This window comes from Anolis carolinensis, unplaced genomic scaffold (genome assembly GCF_035594765.1).
Source record: "Anolis carolinensis isolate JA03-04 unplaced genomic scaffold, rAnoCar3.1.pri scaffold_8, whole genome shotgun sequence".
In the NCBI taxonomy this organism is placed as follows: Eukaryota; Metazoa; Chordata; class Lepidosauria; order Squamata; family Dactyloidae; genus Anolis; species Anolis carolinensis.
The window spans coordinates 30,624,467-30,650,647 of NW_026943819.1; the positions used below are offsets into that span (position 1 = coordinate 30,624,467).

Consider the following 26,181-nt stretch of genomic DNA (forward strand, 5'->3'; position numbering starts at 1 on the left):
TACAAAAGGGGCAAAAAAGAGAACCTTTAATGTCATGCGCCAACCTTTGCCTTACAAAAACACCCCGCCATCAGCAGAAATGCCCTGCGGCCACACTGGCCACTTGCGCCGGAACGGACACCCTTCCTCCGGACCCACTGCACCCACGGCTCCTACTCCTCGCTCTACTAAAAGCCCCAAAGCGCTTGGCTGACCCTCATCTCAGGCTGACCCTCACTGACCCTTCTCGAGCTTTTGGCCGGTCAGCCCTTGGAGGCCGCTCCTTTGGACAACCCACGCTGGGTCATTCATACAACGCTCTGGCCAACGGCACCGTCGTCCACCAAGTGCGCCTCTGCGCCGTCCACTGTGTCCAACGGGGCCTCGTCCGCCACTTCGGCCCTTGCGCCGTCCATCCCGCCAGGCCCTTCGTCCTCCACCTCGGCGTGGCCCACCACGTCCACTCCGGTCCCCCCCTCCTCCTCCTCCTCCTCCTCCTCGGTGTCTCGGACCGGCAGGTAGCCCCCCTCCCTGGGCAGGCACCAGCACCACCCGGCCCCAGTCAGGTCCAGCGCCTCCAAGTCGAAGCTGCTCAAGTCCAGCCGCTTGAAGTCCACCATGTCCAGGCTCTCGTGCATCTCGTCCAGCTCCTGCCAGTACAGCCAGGCCATCACCAAGCCCAGGACCTGTAAGGAGAGGACAGGGTGGGAAGGGGCACCCAAAGGCCATCTAGTCCCACCCCTTCTGCAGTATAGCATTGCAAGGGGACCCAAAAGTAATCTAATCCAACCCGTTTCTGCAAGATCATAGCATTGCAAGGGGCACCCAAAGGCTATGTAGTCCACCCCCTCCTGCAGGATCAAAACATTACAAGGGGCACCCAAAGGCCATCTAGTACAACCCCTTCTGCAGGAGCATAGCATTGCAAGGGACACACAATCCCTTAACCAGGATCATAGGATTGCAAGGGGGCACCCAAAGGTATCTAGTCCAACTCCCTTTTCCAGGATCGTAACATCGCAAGGGGCACCCAAAGGCCATCTAGTCCAACCCCCCTTTTCAGGATCGCAACATCGCAAGGGGCACCCAAAGGCCATCTAGTCCAACTCCCTTCTGCAGGCGCATAGCATTGCAAGGGGCACCCAAAGGCCATCTAGTCCAACCCCTTTTTGCCAGGCAAGAAGTTTTTAATGATGGCCATGCTCTTCCTAGTTGCTGTGTGTCCCCGGATCCACTGTTGTTTGCAATTGGCGTTAACTCAGATTCCTGGCGATGCAGGGAATGTGGCAGCTCCAAGCCATGCATCATCCAGAGTTTTGTTCATGTCTTGCAAACTTCGTGGTGACTCAAGGCTAATGAAGCTTCCACTTCCATCCACTTTCCTTGCAATCCTGGGCTGCTTTTGGACCCGTTTATGGGGTTGACTTTCCTCCTTTCCAGCTTCCATGCACAGAAATGGAAAACAATTCCGTGCCCAGGGCAATGCGTATTCTATCCAGCTTACACTCTTCGCGCCTCGTCTTGGCTTTGCTGCAAAAGACGGGCTGCTAATGAGTTTGTTTGCTTCCAATCAGCCTCGTAAACAACTTTGTAAACGATGCCGGATGTGTTTAAAATGCCCTGTCAATTAGATGGCATTGCCTCCATTTAATATCTAAGAGTCTATTAAGTGGGGAAAGGAAGACGCAGCAGCTGGAACCATTAGCCGAAATGGCCAGAGACAAAGGGCGGGAATCGAGACTTAGATTGTATGGTATCCTGGGAGTTGTAGTTTGCACCAGAGATGGGCCATTTCTATTATTATGATTATTACTATTATTACTGCTCTGCTATTATATTATGATGATGATTATTATGATTATTGCTATTATTGTTGTTATTGCTATTATTTCTTTTATTGTTATTGCTATCATTACTGCTATCATATTATGATTATTGCTATTATTTCTATTATTATGATTATTACTATTACTACTGCTTTGCTATTATATTATGATGATGATGATGATTATTATTGCTATTATTAGTGTTGTTATTGCTATTATTGTCATTGGTATTATTACTGCTTTGCTATTATGATGATGATGATTATTATTGCTATTATTATGGTTGTTATTGCTATTATTGTCATTGGTATTATTACTGCTTTGCTATTATATTATGATGATTATTATTATTATTGCTATTATTAGTGTTGTTATTGCTATTATTGTCATTGGTATTATTACTGCTTTGCTATTATATTATGATGATTATTATTATTATTGCTATTATTAGTGTTGTTATTGCTATTATTGTCATTGGTATTATTACTGCTTTGCTATTATGATGATGATGATTATTATTGCTATTATTATGGTTGTTATTGCTATTATTGTCATTGGTATTATTACTGCTTTGCTATTATATTATGATGATTATTATTATTATTGCTATTATTAGTGTTGTTATTGCTATTATTGTCATTGGTATTATTACTGCTTTGCTATTATGATGATGATGATTATTATTGCTATTATTATTGTTGTTATTGCTATTATTGTCGTTGGTATTATTACTGCTTTGCTATTATATGATGATGATGATGATTATTATTGCTATTATTACTATTGTTATTATTGCTATTATTGTTGTTGGTATTATTACTGCTATTGTATTATGATTATTGCTATTATGACACATTTATTTCTTCTTTTCCTGAACTAATTTATGTTAACCCAAAACAAAGGGCATGAGTTCAGGATCCTATCCATTTATTTTCAAATAAATTCCAGCATAATCTTAAATGTCTTTATACTCTGCCTTTTCTCTTTTGCCAGACTCAAAGCGGTTAACGTTAAAAACCGTAACGATATGCGAATTAAAACATCATCAACATCGACAACACATAAAACATAATCATTAAACATTGAGATATTAAAAATGCGTAGTTAAAGCCCTGCAACCAATGTAATCAAATGAAACAAAACACCAAGACAAAGCCAAGACCCCCCCCCCCACCCCCCACCCCCCACCCCCCTGGTGATTTCTCAATAGCCCTTGTGCCAAAAATAAGGCCAGGATGCTTTGCAGAGCGGTTGACTAATTAATCAGGGCACCTTTGGAAAGTCAATTAAAGCCGCTTGAAGTGCTTCCCCAAAGTGGCTCATCAACTCAACCAGAGCTGCCTGGGGTTTTCTTCCCAGAAAAAGACTGGGGAGTGAATGCAGTCCTGACCCCCCTTTTCTGATTTTTGCATGAGGCCCAACAGATAAAGACTTAAAATAGTGTATAACTACTGGAATCTATATATATAAAAATGGAATGTGTGTTTTACTATGGAGTAAACAACAAAACCACTGAACCAAATCGCACCAAATTTGGCCACAAAAGACATAGTCATCCAAAATAGGTCTTTCAAACTAAAAAACCTAGAAAAACAAAGTCCAAATTAGAGGACCAGGTAAAGCCATTTCCCCCCTTGCTGCCAGTTGGAAGGGTAGGCCCCGCCCACTTCGTCTCCTAGCAACCTACTCAGACAATGGAGCTCAGGGCTTCTTCCCTCAGGCCTCTTCCACACTGCCTATAAATTACAGATTATCTGATTTGAACTGGGTTATATGGCAGTGTAGACTCAAGGCCCTTCCACACAGCTATATAACCCAGAATATCAAGGCAGATAATCCACAGTATCTGCTTTGAACTGGATTATCTTGAGTCCACACTGCCATATAATCCAGCTCAGTGTGCATTTTATACAGCTGTGTAGAAGGGGCCTCATATAATCCAGTTCTAAGCAGGTAATATAAATCTATATATATAAAAGGGTAATGAAATTTCTGCCTAGGACAAAACAACAAAACTACACATCCCAGAAACACTAAACTTGGCAGCACAACCCCTCATCCATGTCTCTACATTCATACAACAAAAAACTCCAGCTACTCCAGAAAACGGCCAGGCTTTGAGGCTGCAAGGCTATTCACTGCTATTCCACCTGGCCAACAAAGGATTCCCATAAGCCACAGCAACGCGTGGCCGAGCAAAGCTAGTATAATATATAATAACTAGCTGTGCCCGGCCACGCGTTGCTGTGGCAAAGTGGTGGTGGTATTGGTTAAAACTTGTTGTGGAATTTTTATTTGACGTTATTTGTATTTTTTTAATTAATTTTATTGTCACTTATCTTTTTTATTTATTATATTTTATTATTTTGTTGTATTATTTTTAGTCATTTTTTATAGTATTTTATTGTATTAATTATTTTAGTGTTTTTTATAATTTTTTATTGTATTATTTGTATTTATTTTTTTATCATTATTTTATTAACACTGGGCTGAGTGGGTTGCTAGGAGACCAAGTGGGTGGAGCTTAGCCTTGTAACTGGCAGCAATTGGATAAAAACTATTATTCCTCTCCCTCTAATTAGGAATTTATTTTTCTTTTCTTTTTGTTGCATCAACCTAGAGGCATGGATGAGGGGTTGTGATGTCAATTTTCGAGGTTGTGGGGTGTTTACTTTTGTTGTTTTGTCCGCTGTTTTGTGATGCCATCACTCTTTTATATATATAGATTACTGTGGTATAATAATACAGAATGATATAATCTCTAAAATCAGGACAGTAAATACAGAGCAACACTCTGAAAATGGGAATTCCAGAAAGGAAACAACCAAGGCCAGCTAACACCTCCCAACAAAGGATTCCCCCAGGCAGGAAGCAGCCAGGTTTTGAAACTGCAAGGCCATTAAATGCTAATCAAGGTGCCTAATGGCAGCATTATGAAACACATTATAAAAACCTTAAAAACGTATAGCTACATACCGCCAATCAATAAATGAATAGACCAACCTGTGGGAGCAGCAGGGAGCACACGATCCCCAACGTGGCTTCGAAGTTGTCCTTCAGCCACAGGCCAACCGCGTGGATGCAGCCCCGGACGTGGATGGTGTCCACCAGCTCCAGCCGCTGCAGAGAGAACAGCCGGCGTGGAGAGGTTTGCCCACGCTTGACCTACACTGACCATGTCTGCGTTATAAGGCCACGTTGATCACTCTGTGCAGTCTGAATGGTCTGACAATACACTGACCGTAGAAGGCATGAGAAGCCAGTGCAAATCCCTACAAGGCAGTTCGAACCGCATTGAATCGACCCCCACGAATGAGAGACCGGCACCAAACTTGGCACACAGAACCCCCGTTACCCACTTTATGTCCTGGTGCGGTTTTGGAGAGGAGGGACTGTGGATGATGGGATTTGCAGTACCGTCATCCAAGTCTCCCACAGACCACTCCAACGCCCACAAATGACGGAACTGGACCAAACTTGGCACACAGAGCCACCATGATCCACTTTACATCCTGGTGCAGTTTAGAGGAGGATGCACAATAGATGATGGGATTTGCAGTACCGTCACTCACTTCCTGAGACCACTGCAACCGCCACCAATGGCTGATCAAAACCAAACTTAGCACACAGAACGCCCATGATCCACTCTACATTCTGGTGCAGTTTAGAGGAGGATGGACAATGGATGATGGGATTTGCAGTACCTTCACTCAACTTCCTGATACCACAGTGACCCCCCACCAATGGCTGATCAAGACCAAACTTGGCACACAGAGCACCCATGACCCACTCTACACCCTGGTGTGGTTTGGAGGAGGGTGGACCATGAACGATAGGACTTGCGATACCTTCACTCACTTCCTGGGACCACTGTGACTGCCACCAATGACTGATCAAGACCACACTTGGCACACTGAGCCCCCATGGCCCACTCTACATCCTGGAGCTGTTTGGAGGGGAAGGACCATGGGTGATGGGACTTGCCTATGGGAGTTGTAGTTCACCCACATCCACTCACTCCACACCCTCCAGCTGGTTTCTCCAACATCTCCCATCATCCCCCCCCCCCCCCCCAGCATGGCCTATCCGTGGCAAGGGACAGTGGGAGCCGGGGTTGGGAAACACCTGGAGCGGCAAGGCTTCTTTCTTTCCTTCTTTGCCATCCCAGCATTAAGGGCGACACAAGACCTCCCGATTAATAGGAATTTGGGAGCGGCAGGGGCTCCGGCCTCTTCACCTCTTTATCCAGGGTCCGGTATCCGCACAGCGTGTTGATGACTTTCTCCTGAGAAGAGAAAAGGGGAAGCGTCACTAGATGGCCTTTGGGGTCCCTTCCAACTCTAATCCCATGATTCTGTGAGAGGGATCGGATGGGGGTCCGGACTGGATGGCCTTTGGGGGTCCCGGCGTGGCTGGCTCACCTTGTGGATGCAGCAGGTGTAGGGCACCCCGCAGGCCAGGGCCCCGCTCCCGTTGCAGGCGTGGTAGGGGTTGACCCGCCAGTCCTTGAACTCGTCTCCTCCGCAGCAGGAGAACTGGAGGCACAAGAAGGCAGCCTGCGTCTCAGACCGGACACTCCACCCCGCCCCCCCTTCTGTGGGGTCCCCGTCCCGCCCTGCAGAGGGGAAGAAGGGCCCGACCTTTTGCTGCACAAAGTCCAGGATGTTTTTGAAATCCAAGTCGTCGTAGTAGTGCTTGATCCCGTCCCGGAGGCTGGCGTGGAAGACCGAGTGCATCTGCAACGGGAGAGACCGGCCCCGCTGGCGTCCGTCCACACGGCAGAGCCCATGCGGCTGGGCCCCCCTGGACTGCCACCCGAGGGTGGACGCCTGCCAGACAAGGCTCAAGGCCTTGCCAAACTACGACTCCCAGGATCCCAAAAGTGTGTGCCAAGCTGCATCCATTCTATGATAGAGACGCACCCCAGACCCTCACGCTGCAAATGTTGCATTCACTGTAGTGTATTCAGCCGTGCTCTCTGCTCTGAGTCTCTCTGTAGAGAGGAAATGCAGCATACATCATAATAATAATAATAATAATAATAATAATAATAATAATAATAATGACGTTGCCATCCCAGGTGACAGTCGTTTTGATGAAAAACATCAGGAAAAACTCAGCCGCTATCAGGACCTCAAGATTGAACTGCAAAGACTCTGGCAGAAACCAGTGCAGGTGGTCCCGGTGGTGATGGGCACACTGGGTGCCGTGCCAAAAGATCTCAGCCGGCATTTGGAAACAATAGACATTGACAAAATCAGGATCTGCCAGCTGCAAAAGGCCACCCGTCTGGGATCTGCGCGCATCATCCGAAAATACATCACACAGTCCGAGACCCTTGGGAAGTGTTCGACTTGTGATTTTGTGATACGAAATCCAGCATGTCTATCTTGTTTGCTGTGTCATACAAAATAATAATAATAATAATAATAACAATTCATGTGCAGTTTCCAAACATGGATTACTATTATTATTAGTATTAGTAGTAGTAGTAGTAGTATTAATAATAGAGCCAATGATATGATGATGATGATAATAATAATAATAATTCATGTGCAGTTTCCAAAGCAAACAATGAGACAATAATAATAATAATACTAACAATTCATGTGTTGTTTTCAAAGCAAACAGAGAATCCATATTAATAATAATAATAATTCATGCATTGTTTCCAAAGCAAAACTGAGCCAATAATAATAATAATAATAATAATAATAATAATAATAATAATAATAATAATAATTTATGTGCTGCTGCAAAGCCAACACGGATCCTGCCGGGAGATTATTTTCCCTTCCTTTCTGAACGACGATGCTCAGGAGGAGGACAGGGTGAGCGTTCTGCTTTTCAATTTTTAAGCAGTTGCTTTTGGATAATTTAATTTAATTATGCACCTGGCTTCACTTAGTGAGAAAGAGGGAAAGAGGGGGAGGGGGAGGAGGAGGAGGGGGGGAGGTTTGCCCAGCGCAAGCCCCCCCCCCCCCCCGTCGAAGGGCAGCCCCCTCCCCTTTGCCCCCTTGGGCATCTCCGTGGCCCCAAAGGCACTTCTGGCCCTTCTGCCAAGCCCAAGCCCCAAAGCCTTGGCTTTGAAAACACACCGAAGGCTTAATGAACACTGACAAGGAAATTGCAGGGGTGGGGCTCAGCTGACAAAAGCAAGAGAAGGAAAGGCAGAAGAGTAAGCGCAAGAACAGCAAATGGGGGGGGGGGGGGAGGCACCCAAAGGCCACAAGCGCACCCAGCACGAAAGAGGCAGAGCGTGCGCTAATAACGCACAAAAGGCCCACGCCTTGGGAAGGGGGGGGAATTAGAACAAACAAACCAATCCACAATTCAATACAAACTTGAAACGCAGGCATTGCAAGGGTTGGGTGAGATGATTTTGGGGAATTGCAACAAATACAAGCTGCAATGGTTTTGGGAGCAGAGTTTGAGAAAACACTGCATACATTATTATTATTATTATTTATTTTATTATGACACAGCAAACAAGATAGATATGCTGGATTTCGTATCACAAAATCACAAGTCAAACACTTCCCAAGTGTCTAGGACTGTGTGATGTATTTCGGATGATGCATGCAGATCTCAGTAGGGTGGCCTTTTATTATTATTATTATTATTATTATTATTATTATTATTATTATTATTACTAAATCCCTCTTTTATTTGTTGATTGAGGCACAAAGTGACTCACAAGATGAAATAAAACTATCTGCAACCATCTTCCCTTTTTTTCTGAGTTAACTGACTGCAAATAACAGCAACAACAACACTTTTATCTCTTGATTGAGACATAAAGTGCCGCACAAGATCCAAATCCACAATAGAAATAGAAATAAGAAAGAAGAGGGTGGCAATTTAAAAAGGAAACCCCAAAGTCTCAGCACAATAGATAGATGTTCCCTTGAGAAAAAGCCTCCGCACCTGTTTTTCGAAGATGATCTCAATAAACAGCAGCAGCATCTCAATGATGAAGATGGTCAACAGAACCCAGAAGAACTAGGAAGGACACGGGGAGGAAAAACAGGCATTAAGGCATCGGTTGAGCCCGCACTGGAAGACCTCCCCACTCCCTAGAAAGTTGCAACAGAGTTGCATTGGAGGACCCCGCAAATCCCTAGGAAGGAATCCCCTGCCGTTTATATTCAGCTCGACTTATACTCAAGTATCTATGGTAATGCATAAACAAACACTTCTATGTATCTGTATCTATCTCTATCTCTATATTTATACCTATCTAAAACTCACACAGCCTTCCTCCAGCCTCCACAAACAGCTATAGTTCCCAGTTCTGAGGAGCCACCAAGTCACTCTTTTCCACTGACATTACGGTTACAGCGAGCGCCATGAACATATATCCCAACCCCTTCCAAAGTCCTTCCCAAACACTACAGCCCCCCACCCAAGGAATGCTCGCATTTGGGGATAATTTCATCTTAGATTTTGCTTTTTCTTCCACCACAGGCAGGCATCCCAGGGTTCTCCATTGGTGTGGAATTTGCATGACCCCGCCCACTACCCTTCCCTTTCAAATCTGTCTGCATAACAAACAGAGCAGAACTGAGCTGCTCTTTGGCAGAAAAGGCTCAAGACCTTGGGGAACTATAACTCCCAGGCTGTCAAGTGATGCCAAAATGCGTCAAATGCACCCATAAGTCCAGCCTCCAAACCACGATGCCATCTATACTGGTGCATGTCATTCAAAAAAGAAGAACATCAATACACACACGGTACAAATTCAATCTGAGCGGGAAGAAATCCCTCTCTTCCGGGAAGGAGAACGTGTCTGCAATGTGTAAGAACGCCAGTCCTAGCCAGGATTTGGAAAAAAACCATCTCACATTGACTCTTTCTGGGCGTTTTGCAAACTCCTTTGGCTGTCAACCTGTCATGGGATGAGTCGTTGCCCGCCCAGATCTCTCCTTCGCCCCGAATCCTTTCCCCCTTTTTAATCCAAAGGAAGGGAAGGTAAAGCAGCCTCGGCAGCCTGAGTCAGAGCAGCCAGGTGGAAGCAGCCTCCCTTGTGCCTTGATGGCTGGCTTTCTTCCTTTTCCCCAGTTTTTCAAATCTATGCACATGATAAAAGTGACTTAGACAGACAGGCTCCAGACTCCACAAACCCCTATAGTGACCACTGGGCAGGAGACACCCATGACCTCCTTCCAGTGACATTGCAGGCCACAGCGAGCGATGAAAACATGTCCAAGAGCCCTGCCCGTGTCCTCAACAAACACCTTCTGCCCCCCACCCAAGTGAAGGCATTCATGCGGGGACAATTTCACCCTACATGTTGTTTTTCCTCCAGTATGAACATCCCAGGGTCCCTTAATTTGCGTAACCCTGCCCGCTGCCTCTCCCTTAACCCTTTCCTACGGCTACGGCACACAGTTCACAGAGGAATTGATCAGCTTATGGGAGTTCTATCACAGCTGTTGTAGGTCTTCTGAATGTGCACAAACTACGTTATCATCACCATATTGGAGTTCTATAACAGATGTTGCAGGTTTTCTGAATGTGCACAGACTACGTTATCATCAACATAACTACAGATGTTGTAGGTCTTCTGAATGTGCACAAACTACGTTATCATCACCATATTGGAGTTCTATAACAGATGTTGTAGGTTTTCTGAATGTGCACAGACTACGTTATCATCAACATAACTACAGATGTTGTAGGTCTTCTGCTAAATGTGCACAGACTACATTATCATCGGCATATTGGAGTTCTATAACAGATGTTGTGGTGACCTTGGTTTTGGCTTTTAATCTTCTGAGTTTACCTAGCTTGCCATCTGTCCGATAGATGATTTCCACTCCGTGGGAAGCTTCCCATCAACAAGAGAAAGTAACATAGCGCTGAAGATGAAAAATAAGGTTGGGGCAATAACACATCATCCCTTTTTGACACTTGATTCCACCTTAAATGGGTCACTTTGGGAGCCATTGCTGTCCAAGTCTGATTGCCATCTATCAAATAGTACATTATATAACTAACAGAAGAAAACCCTAGTACACTCTTGACATCGCCATGGATCACAGATCAATGTGCAAGAGGACTGAATGCACAGACAGAGGGGAGTCCCAAAAAATGCTAAGCAGGGCCAGTCTTGGTAAGCACTTGGATGGGAGACCACCAATGTTACAACCACCTGCTTTCAGAGGAAGGAATGGGCCAGATCATCTCTGATCCTTCCTGGCCAAAGGAAACTAGGAAATCCATGCTGGTTGGGGGGTGCTGGGATCTGCAGTCCCAAAGGAGGCCTGCCAAGGAACCCCAGGCTGTTTTCCAGAGGAAGGAGCTGGCAACCGCTCAGCCTTCCTCGCACAAAACAAAATCCTATGCAAAATGCATGGGCTGTCAACCTGAAGATCTGCGACTTCCCCAGAGACACCAACAAACGTAAACAACGCAACTGAAAGCAGGATTCTGCCGAGGACAAACACTCTGAAAACAGACAAATTCTGCACATGAATCAATCAACTAACACCTCTGAACAAAGCATTCCCCCCAGGTAGGAAGCAGCCAGGCTTTGAAGCTACAAAGCCATTCAATGCTAATCAAGCTGGCCAGTGGCAACATTCTAAGGATTATTTTTGCGTTTGATTTATTAAAATAGTCCCATCCAAACCCAAGTAACGAAGGTGGAGACATTACTTTTCATTCAACCCTCGTATATAGCACTTGCCTAGTTTCCAACGGACCTCACAACCTCTGAGGATGCCTGCCATAGATGTGGGTGAAATGTCAGGAGAGAATGCTGCTGGAACATGGCCAGACAGTCTGGAAAACTCGCAACAACCCAGATACCGTATATACTCGAGTATAAGCCGACCCGAATATAAGCCGAGGCACCTAATTTTACCACAAAAAACCTGGGAAAACATTGACTCAAGTATAAGCCAAGGGTGGTAAATTTCAGAAATAAAAATAGATACCAAAAAAATTACATTAACTGAGGCATCAGTAGGTTAAATGTTTTTGAATATTTATATAAAGCTCAAATTTAAGATAAGACTGTCCGACTCTGATCAAATCATTATTCTCATCTTTTTCAATATTTTAATAATAATAGAGTAAAATAATACATGTAATAATAATAATAATAATAATAATAAATACAGGAAAATAATACATGTAATAATAAATAGAGTAAAATAATAAATGCAATAATAATAAAATCAGAGTGAAATAATAAATGCATTCTTAATAATAATAATAATAGAGTAAAATAAATGTAATAGTAGCAACAATAATAGAGAAAAATAATAAATGTAATAATACCAATAATAATAGAGAAAAATAATAAATGTGCCATATATTCTCGAGTATAAGCTGACCCAAATATAAGCCAACCAGGACCCTCACCTGAGTATAAGCTGAGGGGGGCTTTTTCAGTCTTAAAAAAAGGGCTGAAAAACTAGGCTTATACTCGAGTATATACAGTATATTTTCTCGGCTTATATTCGGGTCGGCTTATACTCGAGTATATATGGTAAACAAATAGAGGGAAATGCACCCATTATTGATCAATGCCTTTTGCTAGATGAACTGTTTAGCTCAAACATACCAAGGTTTCAATTTGATTTGGTGGTTGCTGATGAATAGCAAAAGAGAAATAAATTTTATATATATATATATATATATATATATATATATATATATATATATATAAACACTATGAAATTAGGTTAGTAATATGTTCCCTGAAGCAAAGCTATTTACCCCAAATCTCTGGGTTTTAGGCAGAAAATGAATTAAAGAGGGGCTTCCGACACAGAAGGCGTTTCAGCCACATTTGGAATCATTACAATAAATCCATATTCATATTTGGGAAGGGTTCGCGTCCCTTTCATCTCACATTACTGTAAGGAAACCCAGGCAGAATATTCCAAGAAGCTGAAATGCCAAAAAGGGCCATCGGTGGAGCGGAGAAGACCTGATTAAATATCCTTTTGAAATACAGATTTCCCCCGTGTCACTCAAAGGGGAGCAAGGACAAAGGGGGAAAGAGCAGCAACACGGGGGAAATACTCCTTGATGCAGGCTAGAATCGCATTGGCCTGTTTCGCTGCTGCATCACACTGTTGGCTCATGCGTAGCTTGGAGTCTCCTGAGACATCTACATCCCTTTTGCACATATATATATGTGATGATGATGACTTCCCTAGACACAATACTCCGTGATGCAGTCTAGAATCGCATTGGCCTGTTTTGCTGCTGCATCACACTGTTGGCTCATGCGTAGCTTGGGGTCTGCTAATAAAACTCCTAGATCCCTTTTGCACAGACTACATATATATACAGTAGAGTCTCACTTATCCAAGCTAAACGGGCCAGCAGAAGCTTGGATAAGCGAATATCTTGGATAATAAGGAGGGATTAAGGAAAAGCCTATTAAACATCAAATTAGTTATGATTTTACAAATTAAGCACCAAAACATCATGTTATACAACAAATTTGACAGAAAAAGTAGTTCAATACGCAGTAATGTTATGTTGTAATTACTGTATTTATGAATTTAGCACCAAAATATCACGATATATTGAAAACATTGACTACAAAAATGGCTTGGATTATCCAGAGGCTTGGATAAGCGAGGCTTGGATTAGTGAGACTGGACTATTGCAATGCACTCTACGTGGGGCTGCCCTTGAAGACGGCCCGGAAACTCCAACTAGTTCAACGTTCGGCAGCCTTGCTTCTAACTGGAGCAAATTATAGGGAGCGGTCAACCCTCCTGCTTAAGGAGCTCCACTGGCTGCCGTTCACCTTCCGGACCCAATTCAAGGTGCACGTGATCACCTACAAAGCCCTGAACGGTTTGGGACCCTCCTACCTTAGTGATCGCCTCTCCCCCTACGAACCTGCACGATCTCTTCGTTCGTCGGGGGAGGCCCTCCTCTCGCTCCCACCTCCGTCACAAGCACGGTTGGTGGGGACGAGAGAGAGGGCCTTCCTTCTCCGTGGTGGCCCCCTTCCCGGCTCTGGAACTCGCTCCCCAGGGAAATCAGGCAAGCCCCCACCCTGGTAGCATTCAGAAAGAGCTTGAAAACCTGGCTCTTTACTCAAGCCTTTAGATAAAGATTGCTCATCCAGAAGCAATCTGAATCTGTGACCATTCTTGTACCGGTTTGCACCTTTTACCTTTGTCAACTCGATATAGACACAGGGTCTATTCCCATCCCAATTTGCGCTTCCAGAATTTGCAGCACTTTATCAGTCACCTTGTGTCTACAATATTTATATGGTGCACTTTACCCAGTCTACTTTTACAATCTCTCAGTTTTAATCCATGTTTTTATTAGTTCTTGTTTTTTATTGGCTAATGTTTTATTTTTATTTTTTATTTTTTTTATTGTGCAAGTTGTTGTCTATTGCTGTGTTTTATACTGCTACTGTTTTTATTCGGGCTTGGCCCCATGTAAGCCGCCCTGAGTCCCCTTCGGGGAGATGGAGGCGGGGTATAAAAATAAAGTTATTATTATTATTATTATTATTATTATTAGTGAGACTCTACTGTATGTGTGTGTGTAGACTTCCCTAGACACAATACTCCTTGATGCAGGCTAGAATCGCATTGGCCTGTTTTGCTGCTGCATCACTCTGTTGGCTCATGTTCATCTTGGGGTCTGCTAATAAAACTCCTAGATCCCTTTTGCACAGACTACATATATGTGTGTGTGTGTGTGTGTAGACTTCCCTAGACACAATACTCCTTGATGCAGGCTAGAATCGCATTGGCCTGTTTCGCTGCTGCATCACACTGTTGGCTCATGTGTAGCTTGGAGTCTCCCGAGACATCCACATCCCTTTTGCACAGGATATATATATGTATATATATATAAAATGACTTCCCTAGACACAATACTCCTTGATGCAGGCTAGAATCGCATTGGCCTGTTTCGCTGCTGCATCACACTGTTGGCTCATGCGTAGCTTGGAGTCTCCCGAGACATCCACATCCCTTTTGCACAGGATATATATATATATAGACTTCCCTAGACACAATACTCCTTGATGCAGGCTAGAATCGCATTGGCCTGTTTTGCTGCTGCATCACACTGTTGGCTCATGCGTAGCTTGGAGTCTCCCGAGACATCCACATCCCTTTTGCACAGGATATATATATATATATATATATATATAGAGAGAGAGAGAGAGAGAGAGAGACTTCCGTAGACACAATACTCCTTGATGCAGGCTAGAACCACATTGGCCTGTTTTGCTGCTGCATCACACTGTTGGCTCATGTGCCGCCCGCCATAATAACACAGGCCCGAGTGTCTGGTCTCATCACCCTCACCCTCTTAGGCCAAGATTTCCCAGCCAGGGCTACAGCCCAAAGGGGCCATGTGTGTGCATGCGTGTGTGCATGCGTGTGTGTGTTGCCCTTACGGTCTTGAGCATGGTGCGGTTGTCGCGGAGGGAGCCCACCATCCCGACGAAGGAGACGGCGAACATGGTGAGGCCCAGGAGGAGGAGGAGGATGGCCGGGGCCAGGAAGAGCCCCTCCAGCGTCCGGTGCTTCTGCCGCTCCACCTCGGCGTAAATGCCCACGCACAGGACCACAAGGCCAATCAGCTGCAACAACACAGAGGGAGAAAGGCCGGCATATGAGGACGGCGGCCTGGGAAGGAATCCCACTGGAGCATCATCGCAGCACAACAAAACACCTGGGAGCCACTCTGGACCGTGCCCTGACTGACCAGAAGCACTGCTTGACCATCAAGCAAGAAGGGGAGCTAGAAATAACAGCCATGAAAAGACCAAGGCAGTGACATCTCCGGCCCATCCTGTTCTGGTATCAACCAGCATGTCAATGCCTTAAATCAAGAAATAGTTTTCTATGATCCACAGAAATACTCGCAGGAACACCTCAGCAAGCGAGAGTCCAAAAGTGGCAGGCTAAATCCCGGAACCTCAATCCGTGGCTGATAAAGGCACTCATTCCAAGGGGCCAGCTACTGGTCAATTGCCCAGTTTTTAAACTTTGTGTTTTTAAATACAGTAGAGTCTCACGTATCCAAGCTAAACGGGCCGGCAGAAGCTTGGATAAGCGAATATCTTGGATAATAAGGAGGGATTAAGGAAAAGCCTATTAAACATCAAATTAGGTGATGATTTTACAATTTAAGCACCAAAACATCATGTTATACAACAAATTTGACAGAAAAAGTAGTTCAATACGCAGTAATGTTATGTTGTGATTACTGTATTTACGAATTTAGCACCAAAATATATTGAAAACATTGACTACAAAAATGCCTTGGATTATCCAGAGGCTTGGATAAGTGAGACTCTACTGTACATTACAATTGTACTCTCAGTTCGCTTCTGACATGATAAATATTATTATTATTATTATTATTATTATTATTATTATTATTATTTATGCCCTGCTTTTTCTCTCCACAAGGAGACTCGAGTGATCAGACAGACGCCTGCTTTCCTTGCAACCTGTTCATTTTCCCCAAACTTGGAGCAGAAACAGACCTTGGACAGCTCCTTTCAGAGTCTGGAATCAACCTCAGGTTAAGTTCATTAGGAAGCAGGCACGGGCAAACTTCAGCCCTCCCTCCAGGTGTTTTGGACTCCAACTCCCACAATTCCTAACAGCCTACCGGCTGGAGGGAGGGCTGAAGTTTGCCCGTGCCTGCTATAAAGACATTGTGTTTTTATATTGTAATATGAATACAACCTGGTCCTACTATTTGGGCACGTCTACACTGACCTTTTAGCGCAGTTTCAACCAGTGTTGGAGAAATGGGGGGGCAGATAATTACATGGCATCCTGGTAGTTCGGCCCATCTGCCGACCCTCTTTGGCAGGGAAGGAGGCGGGCCTTGCAAACTGCAACTCCCAGGGTTCTGGCAACAACACACACACGGTAGCCTTGGCTCAAGGACCCCGCCCTTCCTCTCTGCCTTTGCTTCCTTCCTTCACTCCCTCCCTCCCTTTCTCTTTCTCTTTGCCTCTCCTTCCTTCTTTCCTTTCTTCCATCACCCTCTCTCTCTCTTTCTGCCTCTCCTTCCTTTCTTCTTCCCTCCTCTTGCTCTGCCTTTCTTCCCTCCATTTTTCTCTTTCTTGGTTCTTTCTCCCTTCCTTCCTTCCTTCCTTTCTCTCTGCCTTTCCTCCCTTCCTTCTTTCACTCCTCTGGCTGCCTTTCTTCCCTCCCACCCTCCCTTTCTCTCTCCTCTCTCTCTCTCTGCCCTTCCTTCCTCCCCCCCTCCTTCCTTTTCCTCTGCCCCTTCCTATCTTTCTTCCCTCCCTCCCTCGTTCTTTTTGTTTTTCTCTCTGCCCCTCCTTTCTTCCTCTCTCCCTCCTCCTTTCCTTCTGCCTTCCTTCCCTCCCTCTTTCTTTCTTTCTTTCTTTCTTTCTCTTTCTCCCTGCCTCTTTCCTCCCCTCCCCTCCCTGCCTATCCTTCCTTCCTTCCCTCCCTCCTTCTTTCTCTTTCTCCCTGCCCCTCCTCTCTTCCTCTCTTCCTCTTCCTTTCTCTGCCTTTCTTCCTCCCTTTCTTTCTCTTTGCCTCTTGTTTCCTTCCTCCTTTCTCTCTGCCTTTCTTCCACCCTCCCTCCCTCTTCCTTTCTCTTTGCCTCTTGTTTCCTTCCTTCCTTCCCTCCCTTTCTTTCTCTCTGCCTTCCTTCCTTCCTTCCTTCCCTCCTTTCTCTTTCTTCCTCTTCCCTCCTTCTTTCTTCCTGCCTCTCTTCTCACCCTGCCTATCCTTCCTTCCTTCCTGTTTGTCTCTGACTCTCCTTCCTTCCTTCCCTTTCTTCCTCTCTCCCTCCTTCTTTCTCTTTCTCCCTGCCCCTCCCTCCCTCCTTCCTCTTCCTCTTCCTCTTCCTCCCTCTACCTACCGCGAAGAGCGTGGCGTAGGCCGAGAGGGAGAACTTGAGGCAGAAGTAGGCGGGGGAGGCGGCGGCGGCGCGGAGGCCCCTCCAGCCCATGGCGGCCAAGGCGGAGGCGGAGGCACCGACGGGCACTAAGACCCCGCGCAGACACAGGCACAGGCACAGGGAACGGGAAGGGCAGGACACGCCCCCTCCGCCGCAAGCCCCGCCCACTCTCACTCGGAGTTTTCCGCGCTCTGTTCATGTCCCAAGAAGCATTCTCTCCTGACGTTTCGCCCACATCTATGGCAGCCATCCTCAGAGGTTGTAGGTCTGTTGGAAAACTAAGGAAGTATCTGTGGAATAATAATGTCCAGGGAGGGAGGGAGGGAGGGAGGGAGGGAGAAAGAAAGAAAGAAAGAAAGAAAGAAAGAAAGAGAAAGAAAGAAAAAGAAAGAAAGAAAAGAAAAAGAAAGAAAGAAAGAAAGAAAGAGAAAGAAAGAAAGAAAGAAAAAGAAAGAGAAAGAAAGAAAGAGAAAGAAAGAAAGAAAGAGAAAGAAAGAGAGAGAAAGAAAAAGAAAGAAAAGAAAAAGAAAGAAAGAGAAAGAAAGAAAGAAAGAAAGAACTCTGGTCCGCTGGAGGCAAGTGTGAATGTTGCAACTGGACGACTTGATTAATAATAATAATAATAATAATAATAATAATAATAATAATAATAATAATAAGTTCATTTGTATCCCGCCTCCATCTCCCCCGGAGGGGACTCGGGGCAGCTCACAGAAATATCAAATACAAAACAATAATATACAATACATCAATAAACAATAACATGCACCAATTGTAATATTTGCACATTAACCAAAAAGAATAAAAACACACTTATTAAAAACACAGAATTTAAAAACAGTGAGGTTGTAATAGTAGAATAGCAAAGTGCACATCATAACATTGAATGGCTTTGCAGCTTCAAAGCCTGGCTGGTTGCTGCCTTGGGGAATCCTTTGTTGGGAGGCGTTAACTGGCCCTGATCGTTTCCTGTCTGGAATTCCACTGTTTTCACAGACAGGAAACAATCAGGGCCAGCTAAGACCTCCCAACAAAGGATTGGACTGGATGGCCCGTGAGGTCCCTTCCAACTTTATGACTCTATGATTTTATGATTCCCTCCTCCTGCAGGAAGCAGCTAGGCTTTGAAGCTGCAAGGCCATTCAATGCTAATCAAGGAGGCCAATGGCAACATCCACACCTGCCCCCACCAGGCAAGAGTCCTTTCCTTCTCTGGACCTCCCTTGCCTGGTTTCCAGCAAACCTCACAAGATGGTATGTATGTGTGTGTACATCTATCTGTGTATGTGTATATATGTGTGCATATATGTGTGTAAATATGCATATATATATAGCGACATGTGCGTATATATGTATAGGTCTCTGTGAATATATGTATATGTGTATACGTCTGTGTGTGTCTATAGGTATATGTGCGTATATGTACATGTCTGTATATGCCTGTGTGTCTATATGTATGTGTGTATGTACACATGTGTGTATATGTGCATATATGTACAGATGTATGCATTTGGCAGGGGAAAATAAACTGTCTCTGACGACATAACTACGTTTTACAACTTAATTGTCAGAGATGGGATTTACGTTCCCCTGCCAAACGCATATATCTGTAGACAGATATATACACACGTGTTATTTCCAGCATTCCTCCTATGCTGTGACATATGAAATACAGCAATTTGAACTGGCTGCAGATAGCGAAACCCGAAGCGCGGATACTGAGTCCCATTAAGCAGATATTGGTACTGGCCAGTGGCTGCCTGTGGATCCGTGTGCCTGGCGAGACAAAGAAGCTTTTCGTTTTTATTATGTGTATATGAGGATTGAATGAAAAGTAATGCCTCCACCTTTGTTACTTGGGTTTGGATGGGAATATTTTAATAAATCAAACGCAGAAATAACCCTTAGAACGTGCTCTTTATCTACCACTATTCACTTTTCCACATCATCACCAGGCAATTGGATACATTTCTGCCAACTATGAACAAGTTTTCTGAAGCCGTCACGGAAGAAGTCGACACTCTGTTTCCGCAACTGGCGTCTCACAGGACCCATCGTGCACAGATCTTCCAATGGCCAAGCAAAGCAATCATGTGACCCACACGTTCTTGTGAAATGCCAATTAGGCTTGAAATACTCTGAGTGATACAACGATCATCCTGAATCAATCTGTCCACCTTTTGCTTGTGAAACTCAGTGGTTGCTGTCACAGGACATCCAACTCTTTGTTTCTCATGCAAGTCAGATATTCCCACCTCAACATCTTTAAACTTACTCGCCCAACGACGCACAGGACTCACATCAACACAATCACCACAAACAGCTTGCATTCTCGGATGAATCTCCTTTGGGGTGATACCTTCTGCTGTCAAGAATTCAGTGACTGCACGTTGCTTAAGTTGCATTGACTGACCGTTTGAACAGGGTTCCATACTTTGCACTTTAACAACACAACCGTTCAATGCTAAGGCTTCCCTGTCTGAGCGGGATTCCATACTTTGCACTTTAACAACACAACCGTTCAATGCTAAGGCTTCCCTGTCTGAGCGGGATTCCATACTTTGCACTTTAACAACACAACCGTTCAATGCTAAGGCTTCCCTGTCTGAGCGGGATTCCATACTTTGCACTTTAACAACACAACCGTTCAATGCTAAGGCTTCCCTGTCTGAGCGGGATTCCATACTTTGCACTTTAACAACACAACCGTTCAATGCTAAGGCTTCCCTGTCTGAGCGGGATTCCATACTTTGCACTTTAACAACACAACCGTTCAATGCTAAGGTTTCCTGCCACATGGAACTAACTATAGAGGAGAGTCTACTGAACAAGCCAGGACCTGCCGCAGTTCATTCAACCCTCGTAGAAGATAGATGTGGAGATATAGATAGCTAGAGGCCCAAAACGTATGATGTGGGGAAGCAGCTTGCAAGCCTTTTATTGCAGAGACAGAATGATCTGCATCCCTTTTAATGCCACGCTGGGCCTTTTGTTCCGGCAACCGTCCCCTTCCCTCCGCCATTGTTTGGAAGATGAAGAGAGAGGGGGAGAAAAAGGCAAACGAGGAATGCCTTAATTAAAATGCCGGCGGCCTCTTTGTGGCGAGAAGAAAGGAGGTTGCTCACAGGAGCAGATGGGAAAGAGAAAGAAGGCCAGCCACGCCACGCCACGCCACGCCAGGCACCACGGGCCCTGCTCATTTCCTCTTCATATTTGGAAACAAAGCCTCCGGAGGTCAATAATAATCATAATATCCATCAATTGACATTTTATTATGGTCCAAAGACCATTCCTATGCACACTGCACAGATCTTATTTTGAAGTTTATTTTTGAAAAAACAAAATGGGAATAAATATAGCCTCAATGTTAATCATGATCATCATCATTATAAAAATAATAAAGAGGGTTGGAAGAGACCCCTTGGGCCATTTAGTCCAACCCCCTTCTGCGTTTGTGCACCAAAACGCAATCAAAGCACCCCTGGCAGATAGCCACCCAACAACAACAACAACAATACTGTAATACACAGGGTTGGAAAAGACCCATTGGGCCATCTACTTCAACCTCTTCTGCCTTTGTGCACCAAAACATAATCCAAGCACCCTTGGATAATAATAATAATAATAATAATAATAATAATAATAATAATAATAATAATAATTTTTATACCCCGCGTCTATCTCCCCAAAGGGGACTCAGGGCGGCTTACATGGGGCCAAGCCCAAATAAAAACAATAGCAATATAAAACACAACAATAGATAAGAGACATGCACAATTATAAAAATTTAAACATTACCCAACAATAATAATACCGCTAATAATAATAATAATAATAATAATAATAAATCATCACACAATCCTAAATGCTTGGGAAGTGTTCAACTTGTGATTTTGTGATATGAAATCCAGCATAGACATCTCGTTTGCTGTGTTATACTGTGTCCTCCTGTCAATAATAATAATAATAATAATAATAATAATAATAATAAAGAGGATTGGAAGAGACCCCTTGGGCCATCTAGTCCAACCCCCTTCTGCTTTTGTGCACCAAAAGCACAAGCAAAGCACCCCTTAATAATTAATTATGAATTAAATAAATCAATCAATGCATATTTTAAATACAGTGATAAAAAGCACAAGCTAAGCACTGGAAGGCGCGCACTGGGCGAAGGAGGAGGCAAGAAAGGTGTGTGCATTTATAATAATAATAATAATAATTATTATTATTATTATTTTATTTTTATACCCCGCCTCCATCTGCCCGAAGGGACTCGGGGCCGCTTACAAGGGTCGAGCCCAGATAAAAACACATCAAATAAACAAAAACAAGTGCAATTATAAAAATCAAACATTAACATATACAGGTAAAATAGCAGACATTAATAAATATGACTAAAACACAGAAAAGTTATAAAAAACGGACTGGACAAAGTGCACGGTATGAATATTCAAACATGAGGTAGCTGATAAATTGCTGCATATTTGTGAAAGAACAACTTGGGATGGGAATAAACCCTGTTGCTATATACATCAAAGAGGAAATGGTCACAGGAACAAGAATTGTAATGAAGATGGGCAGTCTTAACAGAAGCAATGTGACAAAAATGCGAAGTACTGATTTGATATTACAGTAGAGTCTCACTTATCCAACATAAACGGGCCGGAAGAACATTGGATAAGCGAATATGTTGGATAATAAGGAGGGATTAAGGAAAAGCCTATTAAACATCAAATTAGGTTATGATTTTATTTTATTTATTTATTACAATATTTATATCCCGCCCTTCTCACACAACAGGGGTGCTTAATTTACAAATTACGCACCAAAACATCATGTTATACAACAAATTTGACAGAAAACGTAGTTCGATACGCAGTAATGTTATGTTGTAATTACTGTATTTACGAATTTAGAACCAAAATATTACGATGTATTGAAAACATTGACTATAAAAATCCAGAACATTGGATAAGTGAGTGTTGGATAAGTGAGACTCTACTGTATGTATTGTTTGAATGGAACTGTATGGAAGAGGAATGAATGAGAGCTAATAATTTTGAAGACACATTCAAAAAGATTAAGGCCTGCAATGACAAACTGCCTGCTTGCTGAATTGCAATCAAAACCTGTTAATGAGACCTGAAATAGTTGACCTGTCTGGTAAACTGTGATAAGAACTGTGACAGTGATAAGAGAAATGCTTACATCAAGGTAAGGAAATGTTTACAGCTGTTAAGAAGGAAGCCAACACAAGGCCAACACCAACCAAGAAGAATTTAAAATATGCAGACACCAAAACAGAATTAAATACAAACAGTAGGAACAATTCTGCCAGATACACCTTTGCAATGAAAGGCTTACCTTCAGTGTTTATCATGGGCTGAACAGGCTTCTGCAACTCATTTGTTTCACCGCTTGCTCCATGAAGCCCTCCGTTTGCTTTCTTTGCAAGGGAGATTTCCAGCCTGGATCACTGATTCCTGCACCTGCTTCGTCCACCTCAAGAGCCGGAGCTCACCTGTTGTTGGAGGCAATTCCCATTCATTTGGCGCAGGTGAGGCCCTGAAGGGACCTTGGCAGGAAATACAGGAGGATTTCTCTTTGCAGCATTGCAGCCATGTGATTGCAAAAGGGCATTTCCTTTCTTCAAAGTGAGAAAAAGAGATTGCATTTAATCCAAATGCAATGTCTGCTTTCAGTCCCTGGTTGTTGTTGTTGTTGTTATATGTATACCCCGCTTTATTTACACAAAGGGGACTCAAAGCGACTTAAAAGAAAAGCTTTAGTACACAATTTAAAGTATACCAATATACAAGCTGGGTTTAGAAAAAGCAGAGGAACGAGAGACCAAATTGCCAATATCCGGTGGATAATGGAGGAAGCCAGGGATTTTCAGAAAAACATCTATTTCTGCTTTATTGACTATTCTAAAGCCTTCGACTGTGTGGATCATAATAAACTGTGGCATGTTCTTGGTGGTCTGGGGAGACCAAGTCACCTTGTCTGTCTCCTGAGAAATCTGTATAAAGACCAAGTGGCCACAGTAAGAACAGACCACGGAACAGGAGACGGGCCACTGGCATGACTGCATGGAGTGCCGTTACCTTCCTGCCAGAGCAGTACCTATTGACCTACTCACACTCTGGGGGTTGGTGCTCCTCTCCATTTCTAAGTCAAAGAGCCGGCGTTGTCCGCAGACACCTCCAAGGCATGACTGCATGGAGCGCCGTTACCTTCCCGTTGGAATGGACCTATTGATCTACTCATATTTGCATGTTTTTGAACTGCTAGGTTGGCAGAAGCTGGGGCTAACAGCGGGAGCTCCCTCCACTCTCCCAATTCGAACCACCGACCTTTTGGTCAGCAAGTTCAGCAGCTCAACAGTTTAACCCGCTGTGCCACCAGGGGCTTAATATTAATATATCCAGTTTCTATGAATTTATATTCTGCATAATAATGATAATAACATCCAGATTCAATGTATTTATATTCTTCTTCTTCTTCTTCTAATAATAATAATAATAATAATAATAATATTTTCCCACTGCTATGTACTTCTATTCTGCTTCTTCTCTCCCAAAGGAGACTCAAAGCAGCGAACCCTAAAAACACATACAACCTGTAGATTAAAATCCAAAGCACGCATGCAAACGTTCAAACAGAATTAAGCATTTATCAGAAGAGCATGCTGAAAACCAATAAAACTGATGAGAAATGCTGGTGAACAGCCATTGTGTCCATTTCCTCCTCGATTTCCGCCGACTTCCTTTGTCTTGATGGCTGGCCCTCTCAATTGCTTCCCTCTAAACTGATTTTCTGCCCTAAAAAAACCCTCCGTTTTGAACGGCCGGCTGAAGGGATTCGTCAACGTCCATCTCATTACACCAGAAGGCTGATGGTCTACGAGTAATTAATTTAGGCATATTAATGGCAAGAGGAAAACGTGGGAGGAGGAGGAGGAGGAAGAACCGGATCCTGCAAAACTTGTCCCTGTCAGGGATGCAAAGTCTGGATCCCAAGGGGCGTCAAACCGCATTAACTCTGCAGTGTGGATGAGCCTTTGCACGACAGAAGAAACCCCAATGACTTTCCCAATGGGCAGTCATCCAAAACCTCTCCTAACAAGGTAATTGAGCCTTGAAAGTTAATATATTATCTGTGTTGATTCATTGTTTACCATGCAAAGTGCTTTTTTTCATGTCAGGAATGACTAGAGGAACTTCTGGTGTGAGAGAATTGGCCGTCTGCAAGGATGTTGCCCAGGGGACGCTGCCTGGATGTTTTGATGTTTTGACCATCTTTGTGGGAGACTTCTCTCATGTCCCTGCATGGAGCTGGAGCTGACGGATGGGAGCTCATCCACGTTCTCCCCAGGATGGATTCGAACTGGCAACTTTCAGGTCAGCAGTTTAACCCACTGTGTCACTGGGGGCCCCGTCCAAAGGGCTGAATCCTAATAAGTTTATTGCTTTGGATGCATGCCTTTGAAGGCTTGGTCCAATACCCGGAGTGGATTCACTGCTCCATTGACATGGAAGCTCCTGCCAAATAATGAATTATATATATGAGGGTTATCCAGAAAGTAGATTACGTTTTGGAATTAAAAATGAAGAAAGTATAGGAGAAAACATTTACCATATGCAGTTGAAAGCTACACCCAAATATCACTTCTCAACACAGTCGCCATTCAAATCTAGGCATTTATCATAGCGATGAATGAGCTAGGCAACTCCTTCCCCACAAAACTCTGCCGCTTGCGCCTTCAAAACGTATAGGAGAAAACATTTACCATATGCAGTTGAAAGCCACACCCAAATACCACTTCTCAACATAGTCACCATTCAAATCTAGGCACTTATCATAGCGATTAATGAGCTAGGCAACTCCTTCCCCACAAAACTCTGCCGCTTGCGCCTTCAAAACGTATAGGAGAAAACATTTACCATATGCAGTTGAAAGCCACACCCAAATACCACTTCTCAACATATCGCCATTCAAATCTAGGCATTTATCATAGCGATGAATTAGCTTGGCAACTCCTTCCCCACAAAACTCTGCCGCTTGTGTCCTCAACGCAGCGTTTTGCCAACGATGCGCAGCTGCGGAAAGGGGTGACTGGCTGGTTGAGGACACAAGCGGCAGAGTTTTGTGGGGAAGGAGTTGCCAAGCTCATTGATCAATATGATAAGTGCCTAGATTTGAATGGCGACTATGTTGAGAAGTGGTATTTGGGTGTGGCTTTCAACTGCATACGGTAAATGTTTTCTCCTATACTTTGTTCATTTTTAATTCCAAAACGTAATCTACTTTCCGGATATCCCTCGTATATAGATATATATGTATAGATACGCATATACTGTATATGTAATTAAACCGCTCTGTGTTTTCCTAGCAGATGTTTCCTAGCCTGCCTCTGGACTCTGGTTGCAAGCCAGCTCTTTGCCATAAGCTCCTATTCATTTCAATGTGTTAA

At 43.9% G+C, this 26,181-nt stretch overlaps 1 protein-coding gene and 1 long non-coding RNA gene across 6 annotated transcripts; one reads left to right on the forward strand and one right to left on the reverse strand.

Moving 5' to 3' along the window:
• LOC103277501 (tetraspanin-15) lies at nt 1-23,311 on the reverse strand. 5 transcript variants are annotated; one of them, XM_062961093.1, is made up of 8 exons: nt 23,070-23,311; nt 15,208-15,393; nt 8,733-8,807; nt 6,446-6,541; nt 6,227-6,340; nt 6,043-6,090; nt 4,809-4,925; nt 1-665 (listed from the first exon to the last, which is right to left on the reverse strand). In XM_062961093.1, the coding sequence occupies exons 2-8, from the start codon at nt 15,271-15,273 to the stop codon at nt 288-290; spliced, it is 894 nt and encodes a 297-aa protein (XP_062817163.1). In that variant the 5' UTR covers nt 15,274-15,393; nt 23,070-23,311; the 3' UTR covers nt 1-287. The 5 variants fall into 5 exon arrangements, with proteins under 5 accessions (XP_062817163.1, XP_062817164.1, XP_062817162.1 ...); XM_062961094.1 differs by lacking the exon at nt 23,070-23,311 and adding an exon at nt 17,667-17,899; XM_062961092.1 differs by lacking the exon at nt 23,070-23,311 and adding an exon at nt 16,544-16,998.
• On the forward strand, nt 18,210-25,682 carry LOC134293468 (uncharacterized). The gene is made up of 3 exons (XR_010000420.1): nt 18,210-18,959; nt 23,161-23,262; nt 24,291-25,682. It is a non-coding gene; the product is annotated as an uncharacterized LOC134293468 (long non-coding RNA).
• Nucleotides 25,683-26,181: the final 499 nt, after the last annotated feature.